The following is a 22005-nucleotide window of genomic DNA, read 5'->3' on the forward strand; positions in this document are numbered from 1 at the left end:
TTGACGCTTAGGACACCCTTCGCTTATCCACTTTCGCATCAGGCGTGATTCTCAATCCCTTGAGAGAGACAACGGGACTTTCAATCGTATCTAGCATCTACCAGCTAGATGACGACATCTGTTCTCACCATGTGAAGCTGTCAACAGACTACCATCAGCCACCAATTGGCATTCTAAATCGACACAGCACGAGCGATCCCTGCTTGTTTCGCCGATATGGAGGCAGTCAGTGTCCTCGATGCTCAGCAGCAGGATTCTTGTCACAGCGGAATTGCGAAACTGCCAACAGAGCTGCTCTATCATGTCATACGCTTGGCAGCGTCTACCGATCACAAGACTGCACTCGCTTGCGCCTTCGTCTCCAAGCTGGTCTGCAGGTGGACCGCACCCGACCGGTGGAGAACCATCATTTGCACAAGCACTCGACAGATCCAAGCCTTGTGGCAGCTCCTAGAGTTCTCCACACGACGTCACCCTTACCATGGCTTCACATCCCTGCCTGGTCGTCAGCCCGGCGCATTCGTCGAGAACCTCTTCATCGACACGTCTGCTTCTGAGCACGAGCTCAAGGACCTCGTATCAGAGTTGTTTGAAAAAGATTCACGTCTCGAACCCGCCTGCTCGAATCTGGGTGCGCACAACGGGCTGACGTACAGTGCTCAGCACCACCCGCATGGTGTGAACGATATTCTTCGGCATTTTCAGCACGTCAACTACTTGGCCTTGGGACCACAAGAGTCATGGCTGCGACTCGACGCTGTTTCTCCCGTCAAGGTTCTCTTCGCACGTGAAGGTGAATCCGACCTGATCCATTCTATAGATCAAATGGGCCCGCACCTCAGCAACGATCCCCAAGACCCGCCGCATGTCGACGATGCCCTTTGGCGTGCAGACGGCTCGGGCATCTGGAGGCCATCTCTAGAGACGTTTCGAAGGAGGCTCACCTGCGTCCATTTCGTAGCTGTAGATCCACAAAGCAAGTTGTCGGGCGTGAGAATGCCGGTGAGAGAGATCGAAGCGTTGCGTGCGGGAAGCTTTGCGCATCCGTCCCTCGTTCGGCGTGTTGCTGATCACGAGGCAGGCGGGTCTCCACCTCGTCTGAGCCACCGCGATCAGCAAGAGGCTGCCGAGTCCAGGTGGTATATTTGGCCGGCGGAAGATCCGAAGGGAGAACGTCGCTACATTCGCGGGAGCGATTCGTTGCATTCGCGGTCGGCAGTCTTGCGACCAGAGGGCAGTGTCCCATCGCAGATCAATGATAGCAGCCTCGATCTACATCCGTTCGACAACCCGTACAGTCGCATTACGCCTGCATTTTGGAACGACTTTCAGCAAGGCGTCACAAATGTCCGCTACGACACTCGCAAATTTGCCTTTCGCCCTTGCGAGATCACCGCGAGCAAACTCAGACCGTTCATGGAGGAGCTCACGACCACGGGCGTCGCTCCCCCAGCAACGGATGATGGCGCATCAACGAGCACGACTGCGTCTTTCACGCACAGTGGTCCACGACACGCGGCCCCGCACAGAGGTGCTGGTCATTTCTCCAAGCCTGTCCGGGGTGAACAGCATGACAAGGCTGCCCTGACACCTAAACAAGCAGCCTTGAAGACCTTTGGCTGCAACAAGTTTCAAACACTCCACCTATGCTGGGACCCTATGCCGGACACGAACGATTCTACTGACGGTGTTCGAAACGGCGCGGGCGTGAACGGAGAGACCGACTGGCCGGTCGAACGGCAGGATATCTGGACCAACACTTCGTCGCAGAACAACAAAGCGCAAGCGCTGCCACCACATACGGTTCAAGCACGAGCTGCTGCATCGTCTAGCGCTGCAAACAAGGTTAACCTTTTAGAGCGATCTGACAATCCGCGCAGGTCGTGGATCATCCCAAGCTCGATCGAGTCCAAGCAGTCGAAAGCCTTCCGCGCCGACATGATCGACTCGATCCGCACCACCATCGGCTGGACTCGGCAGGACCAGCTGCTGCTGAGCGATACACCTTGGCTATCGCGCGGTTCCAACTTGGCCCAACGCCTCGACGGCGAAGACAGACTGCACCGACTCGAGAGTCTCGTTTCCGAGATTGCCTATCAGCAGATCTCCTCGGAAGCCGGTACGAGCTCTGGATTCGTCAGCTGCAGCAATGGCGTCGGATCGGGTGAGAAGTTGAAGATCCGCATGGTGCCGCCCGCCGAGAGACTCAGACTCGGCGGCATGTACGTGCCCTACACCAAGGCACAGCGTGTACAGTGGTTCTTGGACAACCTGGATTCGGATGACGCTTAGCCGCCGATTCGATCGAAACAATAGACTCTCAAGCTGTTTCTCGCAATGCATTGCATTCTCGCCCCCGCCACCACTCGATCCTCTGTGTGCAATCGCCGCCGAGCAGTCACTCAAAATGAAAGCTAAGCTATAACTTACCAAACCACCAGATGTTGGAAATGCAAAAAAAGGGACTTGATTGAAACACCTCCCCCATACTCGCACGCTTACAACCTCGCCTTGCCGGCTAGTCACTTGCCCTCGACAGCCGGGGTGATACTCAAACCAGACATGCCCTGCAAGCCCTGCAGGGAGGCTAACGAGGGTCTCTCTCCGCGCTCCAATGCGCCCTGGGACTCCCTTCTCAACTTCTCCCTCTTGCTAGCAGACATGTAGACCCTCGGATACGAGAGCGGTGTAATTGCTCCGCTGTGCCAGCCGGACTTGCGGCCGTCCTCGTAGTGCTTGATTTCGTGTTCGACGGGTTCGCCGCGGGCGATGCGTTCGCGCTCCTTTTTGATGCGTTCCTGGGCTTCGTCACATCGGGTACGGAGGAAGTTGATGACATCCTTGGGGGAGGGGTGGTTGAATATCGCTGTGCCGGCGACGATGATGTTTGCGCCTGCGTCTGCGCATCTGTCGATGGTTTTGGGGCCGACGCCGCCGTCGACTTCGACGTCAAGGTCCGGGAAACGCGCACGGAGCTCGGCGACCTTGGGCATGCATTCCTTCATGAACTTCTGCCCGCCCGCTCCGGGCCAGACGGTCATAACGAGGATCATGTCGACGGCATTGCCGAGTTCATCGGAGATCTCAGATGCGGGCGTGCCCGGGTTGATTGCTACGGCTGCCCGCATCTTGGTTGCCCGAATTTGACGCACCACATCCATGGGATCGTCCGTCGCTTCCAGATGGAACGTATACGACTTGCCACCCGCCTCGGAAATGTCCTTCACCCACCGTCCCGGATCCGCCACCATCATGTGACAGTCCATAAAGATGTTCGGCACCGCCTTATATACCGACGCAATCACAGGCGCACCCATGACAATGTTGGGCACAAAGTGACCATCCATGATGTCCATATGCAACCAGTCAGCTCCTGAATCCATCATGCGCTGACACTCGCAGTTGAGGTTGCCCAAATCCGACGCGAGCACCGACGGTGCGATCTTTGTTACTGGCATGGTGAAATAATGTGGCTAGTCGGGAGAGCTGGGAGATGGTAGCTGAGTGGTGGTGGTCGTTGCAGTGGGCGATCAGATGCAGCAATGGTGTCGCTCTGATGTTGCAGTTTGATCCAGATCTCGAGTTGAAAAGGACAATGCTCGGTCGAAGCAAGCGGCGATATGCAACAGGTGTTGGCCAGATTAATGGAAGTCGCCAACGAAGTAGAGATAATCGATGTGATTGAGACGATAGGGTCGATGGAGAAGCAGAGGTCGTCACCGGCGTGAGGACAGCGATCGACCTGATCACTTCTTTCGGTACGCCCTTGTTTGCGAGGTGTCGTCTGACAGGTTCACTGATGAACCTTCAGGGCGTTGACAAAGGGACTTGTTCGATACGGGAGTTGTTTGAGCCTTAGCCTGAGAGGTCCCCAAGCTCAAAGTGGAGAAGTAAAGTGCGAGTTGAGGTTGAAGAGGAGGTAAGGACGAAGATATGTGAAGTGTGGACAAAAAGTCGAGCGGCGACGGCGGTGAGAGTGTGTGAGAGATGGAGAAAGAGCTGCTGCAGTCACCACTGAAAAAAATGGCCCATTCGCGCGGTCGAGAGCCACACACACAGCCCGCAGAACTCACAGTCAGCCGTGCCGAGGCTGTAATCTCCGTCTCGCTCCCGCTATCTGACGATGCCCTTCGCGAAATTTGAATTTCTCTTTGTAGAGAGGCGTGTAATCGATGGTGCGCGCTCTCTCTCTCTCTCTCTCTCTGTTGCTCGCTTGGCAGCTATTGTCCGTCCAAATGACAAAATTCCAAAAAAGAAAGCCGAGAGACAGTGTGAGAGAGAGTGTGTGTGTGTGTGTGTGAGGAAGAAGGCGTGTTGGGGAACAGAGAGAACCAAAGACGCGGAGGCTATTTTTGTTCCAACATCCCAAAGAGAAGGCCGGCCACGAATCACCGATACGTTGTCCTGCAGGGAAACAAAAAGACGCCGGACCGCTCCTCCGACCAGAAAACGCCTTGCTCACGATGGATCCCCACTCCACCACGGACTTTGTATCACACCTTTGTACAATAGAATCATGGATTGCAGTCATGGGGTATCAGATAGTTAATATGGACGACCTCCTCCTTCAAAAGTGTGAAATGCCTTCAGCTTCCATCTTGCCGATGCGCTTCGAATGCTTGCTGCCAAACTGACGCTTCATCTTGGCCATGCCATCTTCAGCATTGGTCTTCATCCACGTCAGCGTTCGGAAGCCTTTGATCTGGGCAGCTCCACGTTGATTTCGATGCAGAGCTCGGGCGCGCGCACGTCGGCCTTCCGGGCTGTCCGAGTCTCCCTCCTCTTCCGCCAGACGATCCAGCTCGGTTTCAGTCAGTGAGAGCGCATAAAGCGAGTCGTCGTCACCGTCATCGCCGCCGCCGCCTTCACCGCGATGCGCATCTTCTCCCAGCTGACCTGTTTTCTCGCTGATCACTCCCGGCGCTGAGGAAGCGTGCGATGCGGTGCGACTGTGTGTTCCAGGCCGAGCTCCTGTTGCATTGGCGTTGTTCGCACGGAATCGTTCCATTGCTAATGTTCGAGGTCGCGCTCGCTCCCCTGCATCCAGCAGCGTCATGTACGTATCGAACGCAAACCGCATTTCCGAATCGCCGGCGGTGCAAGAACGGTGCTCCGGCGCAATGCCTCGATGGAAGATCAGATCGACCTCCACCCAGCCAATGGCACGCAGCTTGGCAGCGCTGACCGCCTCGTCCGAGATGGTGGCAGCGCCCGTACGGCACAGTTCTTCCAACACGGGCAACAGCTTGGCCTTGACAAGTCCCTCCTCCGTCTGCAGCAGCTCGGGGTCGCTCGTCGCGCGCAGCACATCCTGCTCCACCTTGTCCCACTCCGACGAATCGAACAGACGCAGCCGACGCTGGATACGCGTCTCGTCCGACACCCGGTTCAGGGGTAAGAATGCCCACGCATGGTGATGCGTTCGTCCAGGCAAGCGCGAATCGGTTCGCAGGCTCAGGTACACCGAACTGGGATAGCGTTGACGCACAGGCAGCCGGATCGGCTCCTTGAGAGACCACTCGTAGCTCACCGTGGCCTCGCTACCCATGCCCGACTCGTACTCGTCGACAGGCTCCGTGTCGTCGGTGCTTTTTTTGCCGCCCACCGTCTCGAGCGAAAGGTGGCACGCCTTCTTGTCGAGCAACATCTGTGGCACACCCGTTACCTTGACGCTGGCCACTTCGACGATGCCCACATTCCATCCACGCAAAGGACGCGGCACTGAAAGCTCGACGCTGCGGAACAGGAGAGTCAGGCGGATCTTCCCAAAGCCAAGGCCCCCGGTGAGCGTGTACCAACCCGTGCTGTGGCTGCTCTCCGTCAGCACATCGGCCAAGCGAAGTCCAACGCAGCCGAGAATTGCATCGCTCTCACGCATCCGTGCGTCGCGTACGGTAAAGTCCAATCGGGCTGTCGTCCAGTCACCGATGAAGCGTTCGCTGCCCGCATTGATGTACGGTCGCGGGTTGAGTGTCTTTGTCCTCGTGCGGAAGATGGCCTCATCATTGAGGAACACCTGCACATACGACGACGGCAGCTTGCCGCCGGCCCCGCCTTCCGCCTGGCTCTCGTCGGTAGGCGCTGGCCCGTTCCTCGACTTTTGCGACAATCGCTTCGAGGTGCCTCCAAGCGACTTTTGTGTCGATGGCACTTCAAGACCTGCGATCGAATGAATGTGGAAAGCGAGGATACCCGAAGGCAGTTCTGCGGTGGGAGGATCCGCCGTCGCCTGTTTCGCGCCTTCGATCATCGTAGCGAGCTTCTGGACACGCTCCTTGCGCATCTTCCTCTTACGCAGCACCTCGTCATCCATCGGAAGGCCAAGGCCGTGGACAAACTTGTCAAAGCCAGTCATGTAAGAACTGAGATCGGGATCCACTGACGAGTCGGAAGTTGACTGCTTCTGGTCTGGAAGCGGAGGCACCAGCTTGTCGTCATCCTTTCTGTTCTTGCCATCGATGGGAGACACCAGATCCAGCGATGCGCTGTCGTCCTGAGCCGTGCTGTTGACACTGTTGAGCAGCTTGCGACGCGATGGGGCATGCCCAGTACCGGGAGCGTGGGCGAGACCGAAAAAGCCAACGCTGTACTTAAGCGTGCCTTGCACCGATGCTCCCTTCCTCAAGGGAAGCAGCTTGTCGGTGCGCGTCTCGAGCAAGTTGGTGCTGCGAGACTCGCCGTCCGGGTGAAACTTGCGAATGAGACGATGCAGCGAGATCTCAACCTTGCCTAAAGGATCATCCGCCGAGAAACGATCGGCATCAAACACGGTGAATCGCAGACGATCGTGGTCACGCACCTCGTCTGGGGACACGAGCAGGAAGCCAGTCTCCTGCCACACTGCATCGCGCCTCTTTCGGACGATGCGAGACGTAAAGAGCGGCTTACCAGCTCGAGCGAAGGAAGCTTGCACAAAGGGATCGCTCTGGCCATTCGCATCGGCGGCAGCAAGGTCGTCGGCCTGGTGGAGGACGAAACAGATGACGCCGAGTGAGTAGACGTTCTGCGGTCCATCGCCAGCACCGAGCAGGGCGGCTACATCAACGGTATACGACAGCGGGGCGATGAAGCCCTTGATGACATCTTCGACGGCATGCAGCACGTACGATGACATGAGGGGTAAGTTCATAGCGTCAATCACCATCTTCTTGCCCAACGGCTTGGCAGAGATCTCAAGCTTGGGCGCACCAACAAAGGTGACGGCTGCATGCTTGACAAACGGAGCGACGGGAGTCATCTGCAGACGGACGCGTGCTTTGCCTTCGATGCCGACCATCTCGATCCAGACAGGAATGTCGACAGCGGCAATTTTCTGTAAACCTACGCTGAGATAGAGGAGCAGATGGATCCTCTCGGTTGGCACGTCCTTGAGCTGATCAAAATCTGCCTCTTCTTCGGCTTCATCAGCTGCCACGGGGCCCGATGCGTTGAGCGGACCTGAATTGGTGTTGACGGTGGAGCGGAAAAGACCTTTCTTTGTGGCAGCTCCTCGGTAGGCGAAGGTGACCTCGAGATTGACGTAATCGCCGACATCGACGCCGGCATCGTCGTCTTCGCTGTCCCCGTGGTGAGGGGATGGAGCGTCTGCATCCGATTCGCCAGCATCTTTGTGAGCTTGCACAACGGCTCCTTGGAGGAAAGCCTTGTCGTCAGAGGGGAGCACGCGGAAGCTCTTGACGCGCAGTGGAATGGAACCTTGATCCATATCCTCTACTCTGACATTGTGGACCACGCCAGGAACCTGTGTCATGAGGCTGTCCTCAAGAAGATCGACAAAGGGAGCAAAGTAGTCGGAGTTGATGAGCGGCCACGCGGTGGCAAGGGCCTTGTTGAGCCACTCGACCGACTCCTCGCCCGCATCTGGCAGGGCATTACGCCTTGCTGCAGCCTCCATTTCGAGAGCCCACGTTGCATCGTCGCCGCGCTCGTTGAGCTTTCTGTAGAGGATGTGACCGCTGCACCCAGCGATCAAAGCAGCAGCGATGATGCTGAATTTCGCCAAAGCAAGAATCGCGACGACGGTGCCTCCGAAGAACAGCATGGTCATGGGAATGGTATCTTTGAAGGCTGCCTGTGCATCGTAGCGGCTGGTACCGCTGTCAGGCCAAGCAGCCTCAGACTTGTGTGCGCCCAGCGTCATTCCGAGCGAGGATTTGGCAAGCGTGGAAACGTCACCTTGGGCTGGCTGCTCCTTCTTTATAGACGATGCAGTGCTGATGGTGGAATCACGCTTGCTTGAGATAGGCCGGTCCGAGGTGGATGCAGCGTTCCCACTCGAACGAGATGGACTGGCTTGTAGGTAGGCGAGATCGTTGCCATCCGTGTTAGCGTTCAACTGACGAGACGGTAGGGGTGGGACCGGAGGGATGGAGTGGTCTGATGCTGAGGAGAAGCGCTTGGAACGCTGATCATCGAGAGTCTCGGCCTCGACGTCTTGTGCCGCAGAAGTCTTCTTGCCGGTTTGGAGGCTTGGCTTGCGTAGGCGGGAGCGAATTGAGCTGAAGCTGGGTCGGCGGCTCGACAGGCTCTTGCGGGGAGAAGGTTCGGCGTCGGACATGGTATGTGGGGTATACGGATCGCCGTGGCCTCTGTGATTCGGATGCCTGCTGAGTTGGTCCTGATTGGTGCTCGACACGATGTGCAGCAAAAGGGAAACGAAGATCGAGGATGTGAGGCAACCATCCAAGAGCGAGGCTTCGAAGTCCTGTCGTGCCGTCACTTGGCGAACCTGCAGGCTCCTTCAAAGGTGAGGCATACGCACTGCCACTGTCGCGAGTTCGGCTCTGTCAACCGATCATGCCACGACTAGTCGAGCTCTCTACACAGCCATCACGCGCCCACAGGAGAAGGGGTGGGTGAGCTGTGTTGTGCCCGCTATCGAGCGTTTCTTCCCATAGAAGCCTCGGCTCGTTTCGCAAATGTTGCTAATCCACATGCACGCTGTCACAGCCTGCGAGGACATGCCGAAGTCTGTTGCTCGGCTGTGCCGCGTTCGGCGCCTTCCGACAGCCTTTTTCTAGACTTTTTTTTCTTCTCCCAAGCAATCATTACGTCAATTTCCCACCTCATGCAGCGGTCAAACGGTCGGTCGGTTGTCGAGGCGTAAGAATACCCAATGCACAGGCCATGTTAGAGAGAAAGAGCCAAGACTCGCTAAATTGCTCTCCCTCGCCAGCTTGATCTGGTACTGACACAGCCAAGATTCTTGCTCGCTCCCGGCTTGTGTGCAGTGTTACCAAACGATAATGCTGGCTGGCTACTTTTTGGACGAGACAAAGGAACGGATGGCGAAAAGCAAGAGCATGTCATCTACGATTCAATCGCTTTTTCAAACACGTCGCCGCCATGATCGAGCAGCAGCAACGAAGCTTCGCGTACACGCAGCAGATAGTCTTGCAGCAGGTTGGGTGCGTTGCTGCGGATGAACTCGAGGTAGAGCTTGTGACGCTCGTCGGCAACGATCTCGGAGAGTCGCAGCGCCATGTTGAGGTTGGTGGGCACGGCGCTCGACGACTCGACCAGCATGTCGTGAAGTCGGAACACGATCTCGGGGATATAGGTCTGTCGAATGTCAAACAGCTCGCGCGCTCGTCGCTCTACTTCCAGCCCACCACCCGCTCCTTCGAGCGAGATTTTGAGCCAGTCTCGTTCGAGCAGTACCAGGTCCAGATCGCGCGCTTGTTCCACCACCTGGCTCAACGCTTTGATCCAGTTCATTCGTTCCAGCTTCGACAGTCCTCCCGCGCGAGGCCCAACAGCACCTGCAGCGGCATCAGCAGGACGGGTGGTCCAGAAATGCTTGTACGCCACATGCGCTTCTAAAGCCGTGAAGAACGTGTCCCATCCTGAGCGCTCGATGTTTTGGTCCATCGAAATGTCAAGACTGTCGACGCTCGACAGCACCTCGTTTGGCATTCGATCACGAAGCACTTTGGCTGCATGCAGACGGCCCGTCGACAAAAACAGTCTCGTCAGGGCATTGGACTGGATGATGGCATCCGCATACGTCGCTGGATCGAACGTGAGCCAATCGATCGACTGCACGAGCGCCTCCTCGTTCCCGTCCAGACGCATGTCGAATCGGACAGCGTCCAGCTTGCCGGGTCCGCCTCTTGTCTTGAACGCGCCGCCAAAGCTCGAAGGCTCGTCAAAGTCGGACATGATGCTCGGGAACAGCTCGTCGAATACGATCTCGACTGTGCATCTAGCCACCGCGGCCAGATCGAGATTGTGCTGCTCCGCCTGTCGCAGCGCGTGTGCCTTGGCTTCGCGGCTAGCGTTGATGTCCATAGAGCGCAAGAAGTTGGCATAGCTCCTCGTCGCCGACTGCGGCTCGAGTGAGCTGGCGTACATGGCCACTAGATCATTTTCGCCCGCTGCTTCCAAGACCTGTACGTAGCATGACAGGATGGCATTGCATGCAAAGTCCGGCAGCGAGATCGACAGCAAGCGCAGGTAGAGGATGAGATGCGCAAAGAAACGCAGCAACCTTGCAAACGTCGCAGGTTCGAGGGAAGCCTGCATGTCTCCGAGATTATCGGCAAATCGATTGAACAGTTCGGGCAGGTTGTTGGAGATGATGCTCCTTTGCACCAGGCGGTACGGGTTGTTGGCCTGGAGATGGATGTTGTGCGATTGTGTCTGGCTGAGCTTGTCAAAGACGCCGTTCAGCGATCCCAGGTCGACCTCTCCTCTCTCTCCACTCGCGGCTTGGGTTGCAGCTGCACCACCGGAAGTGGCAGCTGTGGCAGCAGCAGAGGAAGTAGAAGAAACGCCCTGCGAGAGCTTAACAGCACCATGCTCGCCTTCGCCGAACAGATCGGCGTTGGCATCTTGACTCCACCAGTTGTGTCTCTCGTCGAGTTTGAGGTCGACCGCAGCCTCGAGCTTGGCATTGACGTGCGCCCATAGATACTCTTCCCAACTTTGGCTGACGTGGGCTACGGATTGCAGCTCGCCTGCCAGAGATCCATACAATGCGCGTTCGAACTCGTCCAGATTTGGGTTGACAGCCAGCTTTCTGCACGCCGACTTCCACAAGGAACGATTGCGGTTGCCTACGACACGGTCGACGTCTTGCAGCTCGACGCTGACGGCTGGATCGTGGTAGAGCATGGCGCCACGAAGCGTCGCAGCCCGCCAGCTTTGGTCGGTCTGATGGCACAGATCAAAGGCAGCATCCAAACGCCCCGCACGCGCGTACTCGAACAGCGTTCGCAGCAGTGCCTTTTCGTACGTCGCATCTTCCAGCTCGAGACCGCCTTCCCCTCTAGAGACAGCATCGGGATCCAGATTCTTGACGGCTTTGCCACGGTTCTTGGGCGCAAAGCTCGTGCTTGCAGCTGATCCAAACGCCAGCTTGCGTCCGTCGCTCGACGCAGATGCACCGCCTACACTGGCACGCTTCTCGGCGCGCACTCGATTCTTGGTGAAGGCCAGATATCCTTTGCGCACCTCGACAATGTGCTTCGGAGAAAGTGTCTCTTGCAGCCATTCGCGGATGATTCGAAGCTCGTTGAGATGCTCGTCTTTGTCAAAAATGCTCTGTATCGCAGCGAGCGGTGTCTCATATGGTTGAATCGCATCCTTGCCGCTCTCTTCTGATTTGGCTTGCGACTTGCGCTCGGTTCGGTGCAGTCTGTCGGATGTGAGCATGTGAACCAACCTCCAGGTGTTTTGTTCTAGTTCCCAGGCTGCTCTGTCGTCGTCCTCGAGGTTCTGTGCCGGACGACGAGCGACGTAGCCTGCATCGTCGAGAGCCTCTTCGCCAAGGTCTGAGCATACCTCTGCAAAGAGCAGAGCTGTGCCGTTATCGGGATCTATCCTCGCAGCCGGCTCCACGTCTTTGCAAGCCTGCAGGACTCGAGCAAATGCGTTGAAGCTGGATGCGCTGACGTGCGTCGTCGCCGCTTGCCCCGAGGCGGAGGTCGAGGCGATGCCTTGCGCAGACTGGGTTGCCACTGCCATAATTGACAGTGATACGAGGTTGAGTCGAGTCTAAGCAAGTGGATCGTGATGAGTCGAGTGTCGAGAGCAGCAAGGCCACTTCACAAAAAGAATGCGAAAGTGTTGATTTCCAGTCACGAACAAGCTCTTCCGCATTCCGAGCTCTGTGCGCTTCTCCAAGGCAACTCGTGATTCTCGCACGACACAGCTTCAAAAGGCTGAGTGAGCTATTTTCAAAATTCGCAGAATCGGCGTAGAATCAAATCATTGATTGATAATGACACCCGCATCCACGCTATCACCGAACGAATCTTTGCCTCTTGCCACCATCATCTGCCATATCCTTGCAGACGACACCCGCCCGCTGATACGATCTAGTTGCCTAAATCCAATCGAGTCGAGTCTGAAAGTCATCTCTACCCTCTCATCGCCACGAGACGGGATATTTGCCCCGACGAATCTTGATCAGATCCTGGGGACTTGAACGACAAGCAAATCGAGCCGCTCGCTCTTTGGTTGCTCTCCAGTCTTCAGAAGCTTGGCCTTTCTATCAGCAGGGTGTCGTCCAAGGAAGGCATTTGAACCCAGTTCAACAGTAATACACATTCGGGCTTGTCGTAGCTTTGCATCAGCAGTCATGACGGCCGACAACCAGAGATCCTCACAGGTTAGCATCCCGCTTTCGTCTCTGCTGTCACCGGCCGCATCGGCGTCTTGCCAGAAAGCTGGGTCCCGTAGCGGATGCAGTCGGTGCGGCCCGTGTGTGGAACAGCAAGACCCTGATGCCCAGCCGAGGCATGATCTCCATACTGACACTTGTTTGTTTGTTTTCTCTCGCCGTGATTCTCCGCCACCCGTAACTATCTCACAGAATGCATTCACGCAGCCTTTTGCACTGAGCGCTAGGTATGCCGCCGACCGTGGCGATGCTCCAAAGGGCGAGGATGACTTCGTGCCGGACCTCAACGTCCGACTCATCTGCCGTGACTGCAAGACGGACCCTCCTAATTTGGCCGAAGAGTTTGAGTCTGGCGACCTGGTCTGCGCCGATTGCGGACTCGTGGTGGGCGAGAACATCATCGACACTCGCTCCGAATGGCGTACGTTTGCCAACGAGGACGGCGACGACCCCTCGCGTGTAGGCGCAGCGAGCAATCCGCTGCTGGATGGTATCAACGAGCAGCTCGAGTCGCGCATCGGATTCAGAGATGGCGGCACGGGTGCCTCGAGGGATCTGCAGAGGACCATGAACCGCGCCACCGGTACGAGGGACCGGCACATGCTGGATGCGTTTGAAGACATTCAGCGCAAGTGCGACTCGATCCATCTGCCCAGGACGGTTTCGGACGTCGCCAAGCAGGCGTATCGACGAGTGGAAGAAGAAAAAATCCTTCGCGGAAAGAAGCCGGACGCCATCATCGCAGCTGCCATCTATGTGGCCTGCAAGATGAATCACGTGCCCCGAACCTTTCCCGAAATCTGCTCGCTCACGAGCGTCTCCAAGAAGCATATTGGCCAGTGCTTCAAAGAGATGCAGCAGGCGTTCGGTCTCAATGCCACGGGCACGGGTTCAGTGGACGGATCGAGGGCGAGTCCAAACAACAGCGGCACATCGACGCCGATCGGTATTGGACCGACGGGCGCGGCCGACCTCGTCGGGCGCTACTGCAACCACCTGGGCCTCGAGATGCGCATCACACGTTCCACCGAGGACATTACTGCGCGGGTCCGCGAGCTGGGTATCTTGGCCGGTCGCAGTCCCATCACAATTGCTGCGGCCTGCATTTACTTTTCGACGCTGCTGTGGGGCGTTGACAAAGGAGCTAAGCGCATCAGTCAGGCGGCGGGTGTGAGCGACGTTACGATCAAGAACTCCTTCAAGGAGCTGCTCAAGCACAAGGAGAAGATCGCCACGCCCGAGATCCTCTCAAAGAGCCCTCAGATGGATCTCTCGCGCCTCGATGCGTGAACGCCCCTGTCCCTACAGCTCGCTGGTCAGTTCAAGACGTGTAAAAAAACAAAAGAGAGCGGGTTTCTAACCTGTCTGTGATTATTAATAAAGTATATGGAAGGGAAATGACAAATGCCAATGATCCCCCATGCTGTTGATGACAGAATGTAGCAATGCCGCTTGAGCTTGAGTCAGAAGGGGATCATGAAGCGACCTCGACAAAAGACGACAAGGTTAGAGTCGTCCTGAAGAAGCGTGGTTTTTTTGGTGCCAAGTCCACGGAAGTGGATGGATTTATTGTTGCGGCCCGTATATCATAACGAGGCCAAAGACGAAACGCGCACAACAGCAGCAGCAGGAGAGAAAGGGCATGCGCAGTGCAGATCGAGAGGCCGGCTGGTGGATTGGCTCTCCGACGCGTCATCTCGCCTGATTCGCCAGCTAAATTTTGGATGTGGGTGTGCGTGTGTGTGTATGTGTTCGTGTGTGCGTATGTATGCGGTACTTGGCCAGAGTGTGAGTGTTGAATTTAGACTAACTCAGCCGAGGAGCGGTTTTTTTTCGTTTTGGTGCAGCAAAAGGAGTAGCAGCAGAGGAGCTCTCACTCACTGTTCTGTCAGGGTCGCTGACTTGCTGACCGCGTCGGTCTGTGCTCCGCTCACACAGACACATAGAGAAGGAGGGAGCTCTCACGACGAAACAAACGAAAAGGCAAAGAGGCTTTCGGAGTCTTCTTGTTTGGTCACCTCCATCGTCTCATCGGCTTGCGGCGCAACACTTCGACGGTTGCTCTCTAGTCATTTCACTTTGCTCCTCCGTAGCCGGCAGAAGCAAGCAGGTCGACAAGCAAGCAAGCTCTCCCTTGCGCTACACATTTACAACGCACAACCATGTCTGGCTGGGGTTCGTGGCTCAAGAGCGACTCTGGCGCTGGTGCGGCCGGTGGCGCACCGCCGTCTGCTTCGGGAAGCAACTTCCACGCGATCACCGACACAGTCTCTCAAGACTCGCTCTTCGGCCCGCTCGAGGCGTCGGATCTGGAATGGACCTGCGCGGGCGGGTTTACGACCGAGACGCAGACGTGGTACTCCGTGCTCGAGGATGGATCGTTTGCCACGTCGCAGATCATCCACTCTGCCGTGGGGCTGTGGTATCCGCAGGTGCAGATGACGTTCAAGTACTTCAACCCGGCCACGGGCAAGAAGATCTGGAAGTCGGTCAACGTGACCAAGTTTACGCCACAGAACGACAAGCGTTCGAGCAAGGCGGCCGAGTTCAGCGTCAACTTCTCCACAACCGATGCGGGCGATGACAAGTACACCATCACCGCCAACCTCGATGCGGATCTGCAGGTCTCCTGGGCCTTTACCCGCCCCGCCAGCGTGCAGGGCTGGAAGCTCGGTGCCGGTCCCAAAGGTGGCTTCAGCTACTTCGGCTCCAACCTCGGCAGCCCCGAGGGCTACGTCATCCACCGCTTCTGGCCCGTGGCCGAGAGCGAGGGCCACATCATCTCCAAGGGCGCCGCGATCGACGCTAAGGGTAGGGGCATGTTCGTGCACGCTATCCAGGGCATGCGTCCCAACCTGGTCGCTGCTAAGTGGAACTTTGCCAACTTCCAGGCGCAGGACGCTAAGCTCGGACGCGTTAGCGGTGTCATGATGGAGTTCACCACCACTCCGGACTACGGCAGCGCCACCGAGGCGCAGCAGCGTCAGTCGCTCACGGTCAACATTGGCAGCATCGTCGCGGATGGCAAGCTGGTTTCGGTCACCGCTGCTACCAGGACAGCTGGTGCCGCCGACTCGGAACCTAGCCGTAACAGTAACTCGTACGTCAAGCACCTCGACAAGACGCTCGACCAGGATACAGGCTACCAAGCTCCGCAGGCGATCGAGTACCACTGGCAGGGTCCCCTGCTGAACCAAGCGACGGGCAAAGGCGAAGCAGCGCACCAGGTGGATGCCAAGCTCAAGGTGGATCTTGGCCCACCATTCCCTTCGAGCGAGACGCATGGGCTGGTGGACAAGGTGGACGTGCTGGCCGAGATTCCGTACATGGTGAGGAAGCTGGTCAATGTCGTGGCGGGTACCAAGCCGTATATCTACCAGACGCTGAACGAGGCCGAGCTGGTGGTGTCGCTGCCAGAGCAGTGGGCTGGCGAGGGGAAGGGCGAGGAGACCAAGGTCAAGGGTACGCTTTTTGAGGAGCATACGTTTATCAGTGGTTAACTTGCACAATTTTCTCAGTTTTGGATCGGGAATGACACTGTATGCGCATGCACAGACAAACGGGCAGACGTTGTGAGGAAATAAGTTTTGGTTGTGATGCTGATTGAAGGCTTTCTACCGGTGTGTGAACGGTGGTCAGATGCGCTCCTTGACCCACTTTTCGAGTCCGCCGGCGGTGTAGATCTCCTGGACGCTGCGGCCGATGCCTGCGGGCTTGGCGGTGTAGGACTTGGCGATCTGTTTGCCGTCTGGTGCGGTGAAGCTGAGCTGGATCGCGCCGGTGCTCGAGTCGATGGTGACGGTGGACTGGTCGAGCAGGATGGCCTTGTGGTTGCGTACGCCGTGGGAGTCTGGGAGGTAGAGGCGGGTGAGGTCCTGGACGAGCTCGTGGCACTCGAGGCAGATGAGGCCGTTGTTGATGGCGTTGCGCTTGAAGATGTCGCCGAAGCTCCCGGCGAGGACGAGCGGGATGCCGGCGTATTTGAGTGCGGTCGCGGCTTGTTCGCGCGACGAGCCCGTGCCGAAGTTGTACCCGCCGATCAGCACCGGTCCTTGCTTTGCTGACGTGGTGGTGGAGGACGAGCGCGCACGGAGCGATGCAACCGTGGACGCGAACGACGGGTCGTAGTTCTCCATGACCACTTCGGCCTGCTTGGTCGGGGTAATGTCATCCTGGTACGTGTATTTGCCCGGGTAGATGCCGTCCGTGTTCAAGTTGTCCTGCGGCGCGAAGATCAGCGGGCCCGAGAAGGCCGTCGGGAAGGACGGGAGGATCTCGACTCCTCCAGCACCACCCGCGGTAGCGTCGGTGGAGGCGCTCGAAGACGAGGCAGCGTCGGCAGCGGTGGAGATCGAGTACTTCAACCCGCGCGAAGGGGGCAGCAGCGATGGGTCGAGATCGCTCGGCCCGCAGATCTTGCCCTCGACGGCAGACGCAGCAACCACCGCGGGAGAAGCCAGGTAAGCCTGTGCATTGGGACTGCCCATCCTGCCCTTGTAGTTTCGGTTGGTGGCAGAAATACCCACCTCGCCATCCTCCAACAACCCCACGCCCAGTCCAATACAAGGTCCACATCCAGCAGGCAGTGGCTTGGCACCGGCAGCCATCAATGCCCCCCAATCACCCGCCTCCTCCGCCTCGCGCTGAACAACACTGCTCGCCGCAGCCACGTAGAACTCGACGCCACTAGCCACCTTCTTGCCGCGAATCACATCCGCAGCAGCCTTCAGGTCCGAAGCTCGCGAGTTGACACATGAGACCAGGTAGGCCTTGTTGATGGTGATGTTTTGCGACGCGAGCTCGTCGAGCGGGGTGGACACTTTGACCGAGTTGGGGCCACTGACGTGGGGTACGAGCGTGGCGAGGTCGAGCGTGAGGTGTTTCGAATAGAGCGCATCCGAGTCCGGGCGGAGCAGGGATCGGGAGAGCTCGTCGAGACGGTGCATGTTGAGGCGAGGGTGCGAGTTGGAGGGAGAAGGAGAGGTGCCAATCTGATACTCGAGCTTGTCGCGCTTGCGGATTTGCTTTTCGTACCACGAGAGCGTCACGTCGTCCGTGGGGAAGAGACCGGCAAGCGCACCCCATTCGGTGGTCATGTTGGCGATGGCCAGACGCTCTTCGACCGACAACGAAGTGAGACCCGAACCGTGGAATTCGATCGCGGCGTTGAGCACCTGATCCTTGTTGAAGTAGCCGCACAGAGCCACAATAACGTCTTTGCCCGTCACACCCTTGGGTAGCTCGCCCTTGAGCTCGACCTTGACCACCTCTGGGATCTGCCACCACGTCTGCCCCGTCGCCCAGATAGCAGCGGCGTCCGTCCTCACGATGGGCGTACCCAAGCAACCCACGCCACCGTACATGTTGGAGTGCGAGTCACTGGCTACGGCCAATGTCTGTGGGAACGCATAGCCTTCCTCGACGAGCACCTGGTGCCCGATGCCGCGTCCGGCGGGGTAGAAGTCGATGCCGTGCTTGCGTGCGAAACTCTCAATCTTGCTATACTTCTCCAAGTTCTTGGCCGACTTGTTCTGCACGTCGTGGTCGAGCGCAAACACCACCTGGTCCGGGTTGTAGATCGAAGTAGCACCGATCGAGCCAAACTTGGAGATGACGGGGCCCGTGTTGTCGTGGGTCATGACGGTGCCGGGGCGGATGGAGACGTAGTCGCCGGACTTGACGTGCGATCCCGGGGTGAGGTCGACAGCGTACTTTTGAACAATCTTTTCGACCAGGTTGTAGGTACCGCTGGCAGGATTGACGGCTGCGTGGGTGGCCAGGCTGCGTCGAAGGGTGGAGGGTGCCGAGAGCCTGGCAGCGGCGCCGAAGCGCAGCATGGTGGATGCCCTCATAATGATGGGTGGTGTCGCGGAAGGTCGAGCGAGATGAGGGGTGAGAGGTGAGATGATAAGGTGCGTTCGTCGAAGAAAGCATTCCCTCTTCGGCATTTCCCCGAAGTTACGAGTCTCTGTCTAGTCACCAAATCAACTTTTCTTCTGAAAAAGGCACACCATCACGCCCAAACTAGATCCTCCCTCGTCCGCGCCGTGCACGCAAATATCGCTGTTATGTTAGGTCCCATTGCATTTTTGCATGACTCGTCGACCAATCGGAACTCGCGGATTTCAGCAGCTTTCTTTCACCCTCGCTTGTCGTGCCTTGAAGCTGTCTGACACTGCGACCTCGCTTATACTTCGCCGGGCCACCGGCTGCTTCACACAAAACGTCAAGCTAAAATACCACACAAGCAGGCAGGCAGGCAGGCAAGCAGGCAGGCAAATATAAAGACAAAGTTTTGATTGTGCGAGAACCATGCGGCATGAAAGATGTTGCGTTCCGACAGAGACATGAGAGAGGCCAAGAGCGTCTAGTGATAAACTGTTATTCAGGGCCCAATCGACGCCACCACAAGGTAGGCGCGAGCCGAGATAGAGGTGCAGTGTGTGCATGGTGACATAGGAGGGAAGAGGGAAAGTTGAGGGGAGAAAAGGGACTAGATGCTGCGCGAGAGAATATGCATGATAAAAACACAGTGGGTACGAATCCAAGAGAGCCAAGAGACTTTTTGATGCCGGAATGGGAAGGGAGAAAGGAAGGAAGAGGAGCCGAGGCAGAGGCTGCAGGCTGTGGGGCCAGCTTAGAACTGCTGGACGTTGACGTTCCAGACCACGTTGCTAAGCGGCTTCCTTGCGCCGAGCATGGGCTGCTGCACCGTCAGGTGCGTCGACGAGCTCTTGCTCGCAGGCAGCTGCGACGAGGCAGACTTGGTCGTGCTGGCGCTTGGCGTCGAGATGCAGCTCGCCTTGTTCTGCACAGAGGCACGCGAAGAAGGCATGGGCACAGGAAGACCGGCAGCGTTGGCTGCAGCCACCAACGGGTCGTGGAGCGAGTAGAGCGACAGAGGCGTGACGGGCATGTCGTCCTCCTCGTCCTCATCTTCGTCCTCGTCCATCGAGCGCGACGGCGTCGACTGGGTCGAAGATGCAGGCGTGGTTGGGTGCGAGCACATTGACTCGTCGTCGTCTACCTCCTGCACGCCGGCCTCGGCATCGCGGGTGAGCGCTTGGGCAGGCAGCAAGCCCGAGGGCGGTGCCGACTTGGCTGCATCCACGCGAGCACGGTACCAGTCGCAGACAGTGGTCGAAGCGGTGGAGAAGTAGGCGTAAGAGTACTTCTTGATCAGAATCAACGACAGATCCTGCAGGTTGTCCGAGATGTAGGCGTCGAGCATGTGTGCCGCCTTGGCCGCTTCGTCCGTGGGCGAGATCTTGTTCGACTGGGGAAGGCCGCAGATGAAGCGTGCCAGGATGAGCGCACCCTTGGTGAGCGCCGAGGACTTGAGCGAGATGAAATCGCGGTGGAACAGGCTGACTTCGAGCAGGAAGCGAGCGAGGTTGACCGTCTTGAGCTCCTCGCCGCCGCGGACGCTCTCGATTCGGAGCCACGACTCGGCGGTGGGGTGACCCAGCGTCCAGCCGATCGTGGAAAGCACGTGGCCCTCCATCTGGGCAAATGCCGACTCGTCGTAGGCATTGCAGCACATCTGGCTGAGCTCCTTGACCGTAGGGACGCGGTCCTTGGCGTCCTCGAACTTGGCCGCGATCAAAAGCGCCGCGCAGCCCACGAGCTGGTAGTGACGCTTGTAGACGATGCGCTTCGAGACGTAGCGGTCGACAATGTTCATGGTCAAGAAAAGAGTCTCGGGTCGCAGGCGGAAAGTCTGGTGGATCTCGATGAGGAAGTCGACAAGGTAAGGGCGCATGAACCACTTGAGCTCGGGCTGAACATCCATCAGCTCGACTGCGGCGATGGTCTGCGACTCCATGTGGAGCATGTGCTCGATCACCTCCTCTTGGTACTCTTCTTCAAAAAGCATGGCACGGAGGTCGGCGGGGATCTTGCTGCTAGACGAGGAGGCCGACATGGTCGAGGTGGCAGCTGTTGTGTCAGCCGCCTTGGACTCGGTCGAGTACGAGGAAGATGCTGTGGAGCCGACGCTTGATGCCGAGGCACGCTTGGCCGCCATCTGAACGGCAGCTTCCTGCTTGGCCGGGTTGAGCGGCGATGTGCTTCTGCCTCGTGATGAGCGAGGTCGCGAGCTAGATGCGCTAGCACTGGATGAGCCAGAGCTGACACGGATGTGGCGGTTGTACGATGTGCGACGAGACAAGGGCGCTGAGCTAGCGCTGGAGCTGGTGGAGGCGGCCATGATGTATGCCGTCTTGGGGAAAGGAGAATTGAGGATAGTATCACGTGTGCTGTTTGGTGGTCATGAAATGTGCAGACGAGATCGTGGGTGCAGCAGCAGAAGGCGGATAAAGCGACAGACGTTGGAGAAAGCGAGAGGTTAAGTGATCGACGACGGAAAGGAGAGTATTCAGAGTTGGACCGAGAGGGATGCAAGGAGAGTGTTGTTCAAGGGAAGAGTTGCACGGTATCAGAGAGTGGAGTGAAACGATCGAGGGTCAGCAGTCGGCTTGGGAGGTGGCGGGGAGGGGGATCAAGATGCGCGAGAGTGGAGAGGCTTGGAGAATCATACGAGCCCCTCGAATGGCAACAACCAAGTTCAAGGTATTATAAGGAAAACCCCAATGAAGACCGGCTTCGACCGTCGGCTGAACTGGATGGGGCCAAACGAGCGCAGCTACCAAGGCGGCAGTGTAGAGCCTCCAGTCAGGGATGCCAGCGGCTATGGACAACTGGATGCCATTGGAAATAAGCAAGCGAGTGGGTGGGGGGAGAGAGTGAGCGCAGCGGAAGAGACTTACCTTGCAGATGAGCCAGCCGCAGGCAGGAACGGTAGGGAATGTGGTGAGCACGATTGCTGGAATGGCGGAGGAATATCGATCGCAGCCGCAAAGCAGAGGCAGGCACTTGAAAGACTCGGCGTGTGGAATGCAGTGGTCTTGAGCGGGAGTGGCGCAGGTGGACAGCTGGTCGTTCGGAGCCTGAACGAAAATTAGAGCTCGGTGGGCCAAGAGCGAATTGGGTGCTGAGGGGCGATCGCCGAAATGCTAACAAACAAACGACAGCGGGGCTAGTGGTTGAAGCGAAGCGAGGTGAGGAATCGCTACAGAAATGTGTGCGGCAATGACACTGTTAGCATACCAAAAGGCAAAGACATGCCACACGACAGCAGTATTGCGGTGCAGAATAGCAGAGGGCGAGAGCGAGGAACGATGCAAAGCGGGTGTCAAGAACGCAGATGCGCATGGATCGACATCACAGGCGTGCATGATTGCAGGTGATGGATCGCGTATGATCACATGCAGCCGTCATGCATAAATGTGTTTGTCGGGAGAAGAAGGCCAGGGCCAACGTCGTTGCAGGGGTCCAGAGCAGCGAGGGCCAATTGGTGAGCGATATCAGTTTTGTGGACG

General features: G+C 57.5%; 8 protein-coding genes across 8 annotated transcripts; 3 read left to right on the plus strand and 5 right to left on the minus strand.

The window, feature by feature from the left end:
* Positions 1–216: 216 nt before the first annotated feature.
* Positions 217–2292, plus strand: EX895_000377 (uncharacterized protein; the record flags this gene model as incomplete). Its single annotated transcript, XM_029880978.1, has 1 exon — positions 217–2292. The coding sequence occupies one exon, from the start codon at positions 217–219 to the stop codon at positions 2290–2292; it is 2076 nt and encodes a 691-aa protein (XP_029742364.1).
* Positions 2293–2522: 230 nt separating this feature from the next.
* EX895_000378 (uncharacterized protein) lies at positions 2523–3458 on the minus strand (the record flags this gene model as incomplete). The annotated part of the gene is made up of 1 exon (XM_029880979.1): positions 2523–3458. One exon carries the CDS (start codon positions 3456–3458, stop codon positions 2523–2525), a length of 936 nt encoding a protein of 311 aa, XP_029742365.1.
* Positions 3459–4567: 1109 nt separating this feature from the next.
* EX895_000379 (uncharacterized protein) lies at positions 4568–8557 on the minus strand (the record flags this gene model as incomplete). The annotated part of the gene is made up of 1 exon (XM_029880980.1): positions 4568–8557. One exon carries the CDS (start codon positions 8555–8557, stop codon positions 4568–4570), a length of 3990 nt encoding a protein of 1329 aa, XP_029742366.1.
* A 1414-nt stretch (positions 8558–9971) lies between these two features.
* Positions 9972–11967, minus strand: EX895_000380 (uncharacterized protein; the record flags this gene model as incomplete). Its single annotated transcript, XM_029880981.1, has 2 exons — positions 9972–9984; positions 10040–11967. The coding sequence occupies 2 exons, from the start codon at positions 11965–11967 to the stop codon at positions 9972–9974; spliced, it is 1941 nt and encodes a 646-aa protein (XP_029742367.1).
* A 616-nt stretch (positions 11968–12583) lies between these two features.
* EX895_000381 (uncharacterized protein) lies at positions 12584–13915 on the plus strand (the record flags this gene model as incomplete). The annotated part of the gene is made up of 2 exons (XM_029880982.1): positions 12584–12613; positions 12818–13915. 2 exons carry the CDS (start codon positions 12584–12586, stop codon positions 13913–13915), a joined length of 1128 nt encoding a protein of 375 aa, XP_029742368.1.
* Positions 13916–14787: 872 nt separating this feature from the next.
* EX895_000382 (uncharacterized protein) lies at positions 14788–16125 on the plus strand (the record flags this gene model as incomplete). The annotated part of the gene is made up of 1 exon (XM_029880983.1): positions 14788–16125. One exon carries the CDS (start codon positions 14788–14790, stop codon positions 16123–16125), a length of 1338 nt encoding a protein of 445 aa, XP_029742369.1.
* A 135-nt stretch (positions 16126–16260) lies between these two features.
* Positions 16261–18477, minus strand: EX895_000383 (uncharacterized protein; the record flags this gene model as incomplete). Its single annotated transcript, XM_029880984.1, has 1 exon — positions 16261–18477. One exon carries the CDS (start codon positions 18475–18477, stop codon positions 16261–16263), a length of 2217 nt encoding a protein of 738 aa, XP_029742370.1.
* A 785-nt stretch (positions 18478–19262) lies between these two features.
* On the minus strand, positions 19263–20834 carry EX895_000384 (uncharacterized protein; the record flags this gene model as incomplete). The annotated part of the gene is made up of 1 exon (XM_029880985.1): positions 19263–20834. The coding sequence occupies one exon, from the start codon at positions 20832–20834 to the stop codon at positions 19263–19265; it is 1572 nt and encodes a 523-aa protein (XP_029742371.1).
* Positions 20835–22005: the final 1171 nt, after the last annotated feature.

The sequence above is a fragment of the Sporisorium graminicola genome, chromosome SGRAM_1, assembly GCF_005498985.1.
Source record: "Sporisorium graminicola strain CBS 10092 chromosome SGRAM_1, whole genome shotgun sequence".
NCBI classification, from domain to species: domain Eukaryota; kingdom Fungi; phylum Basidiomycota; class Ustilaginomycetes; order Ustilaginales; family Ustilaginaceae; genus Sporisorium; species Sporisorium graminicola.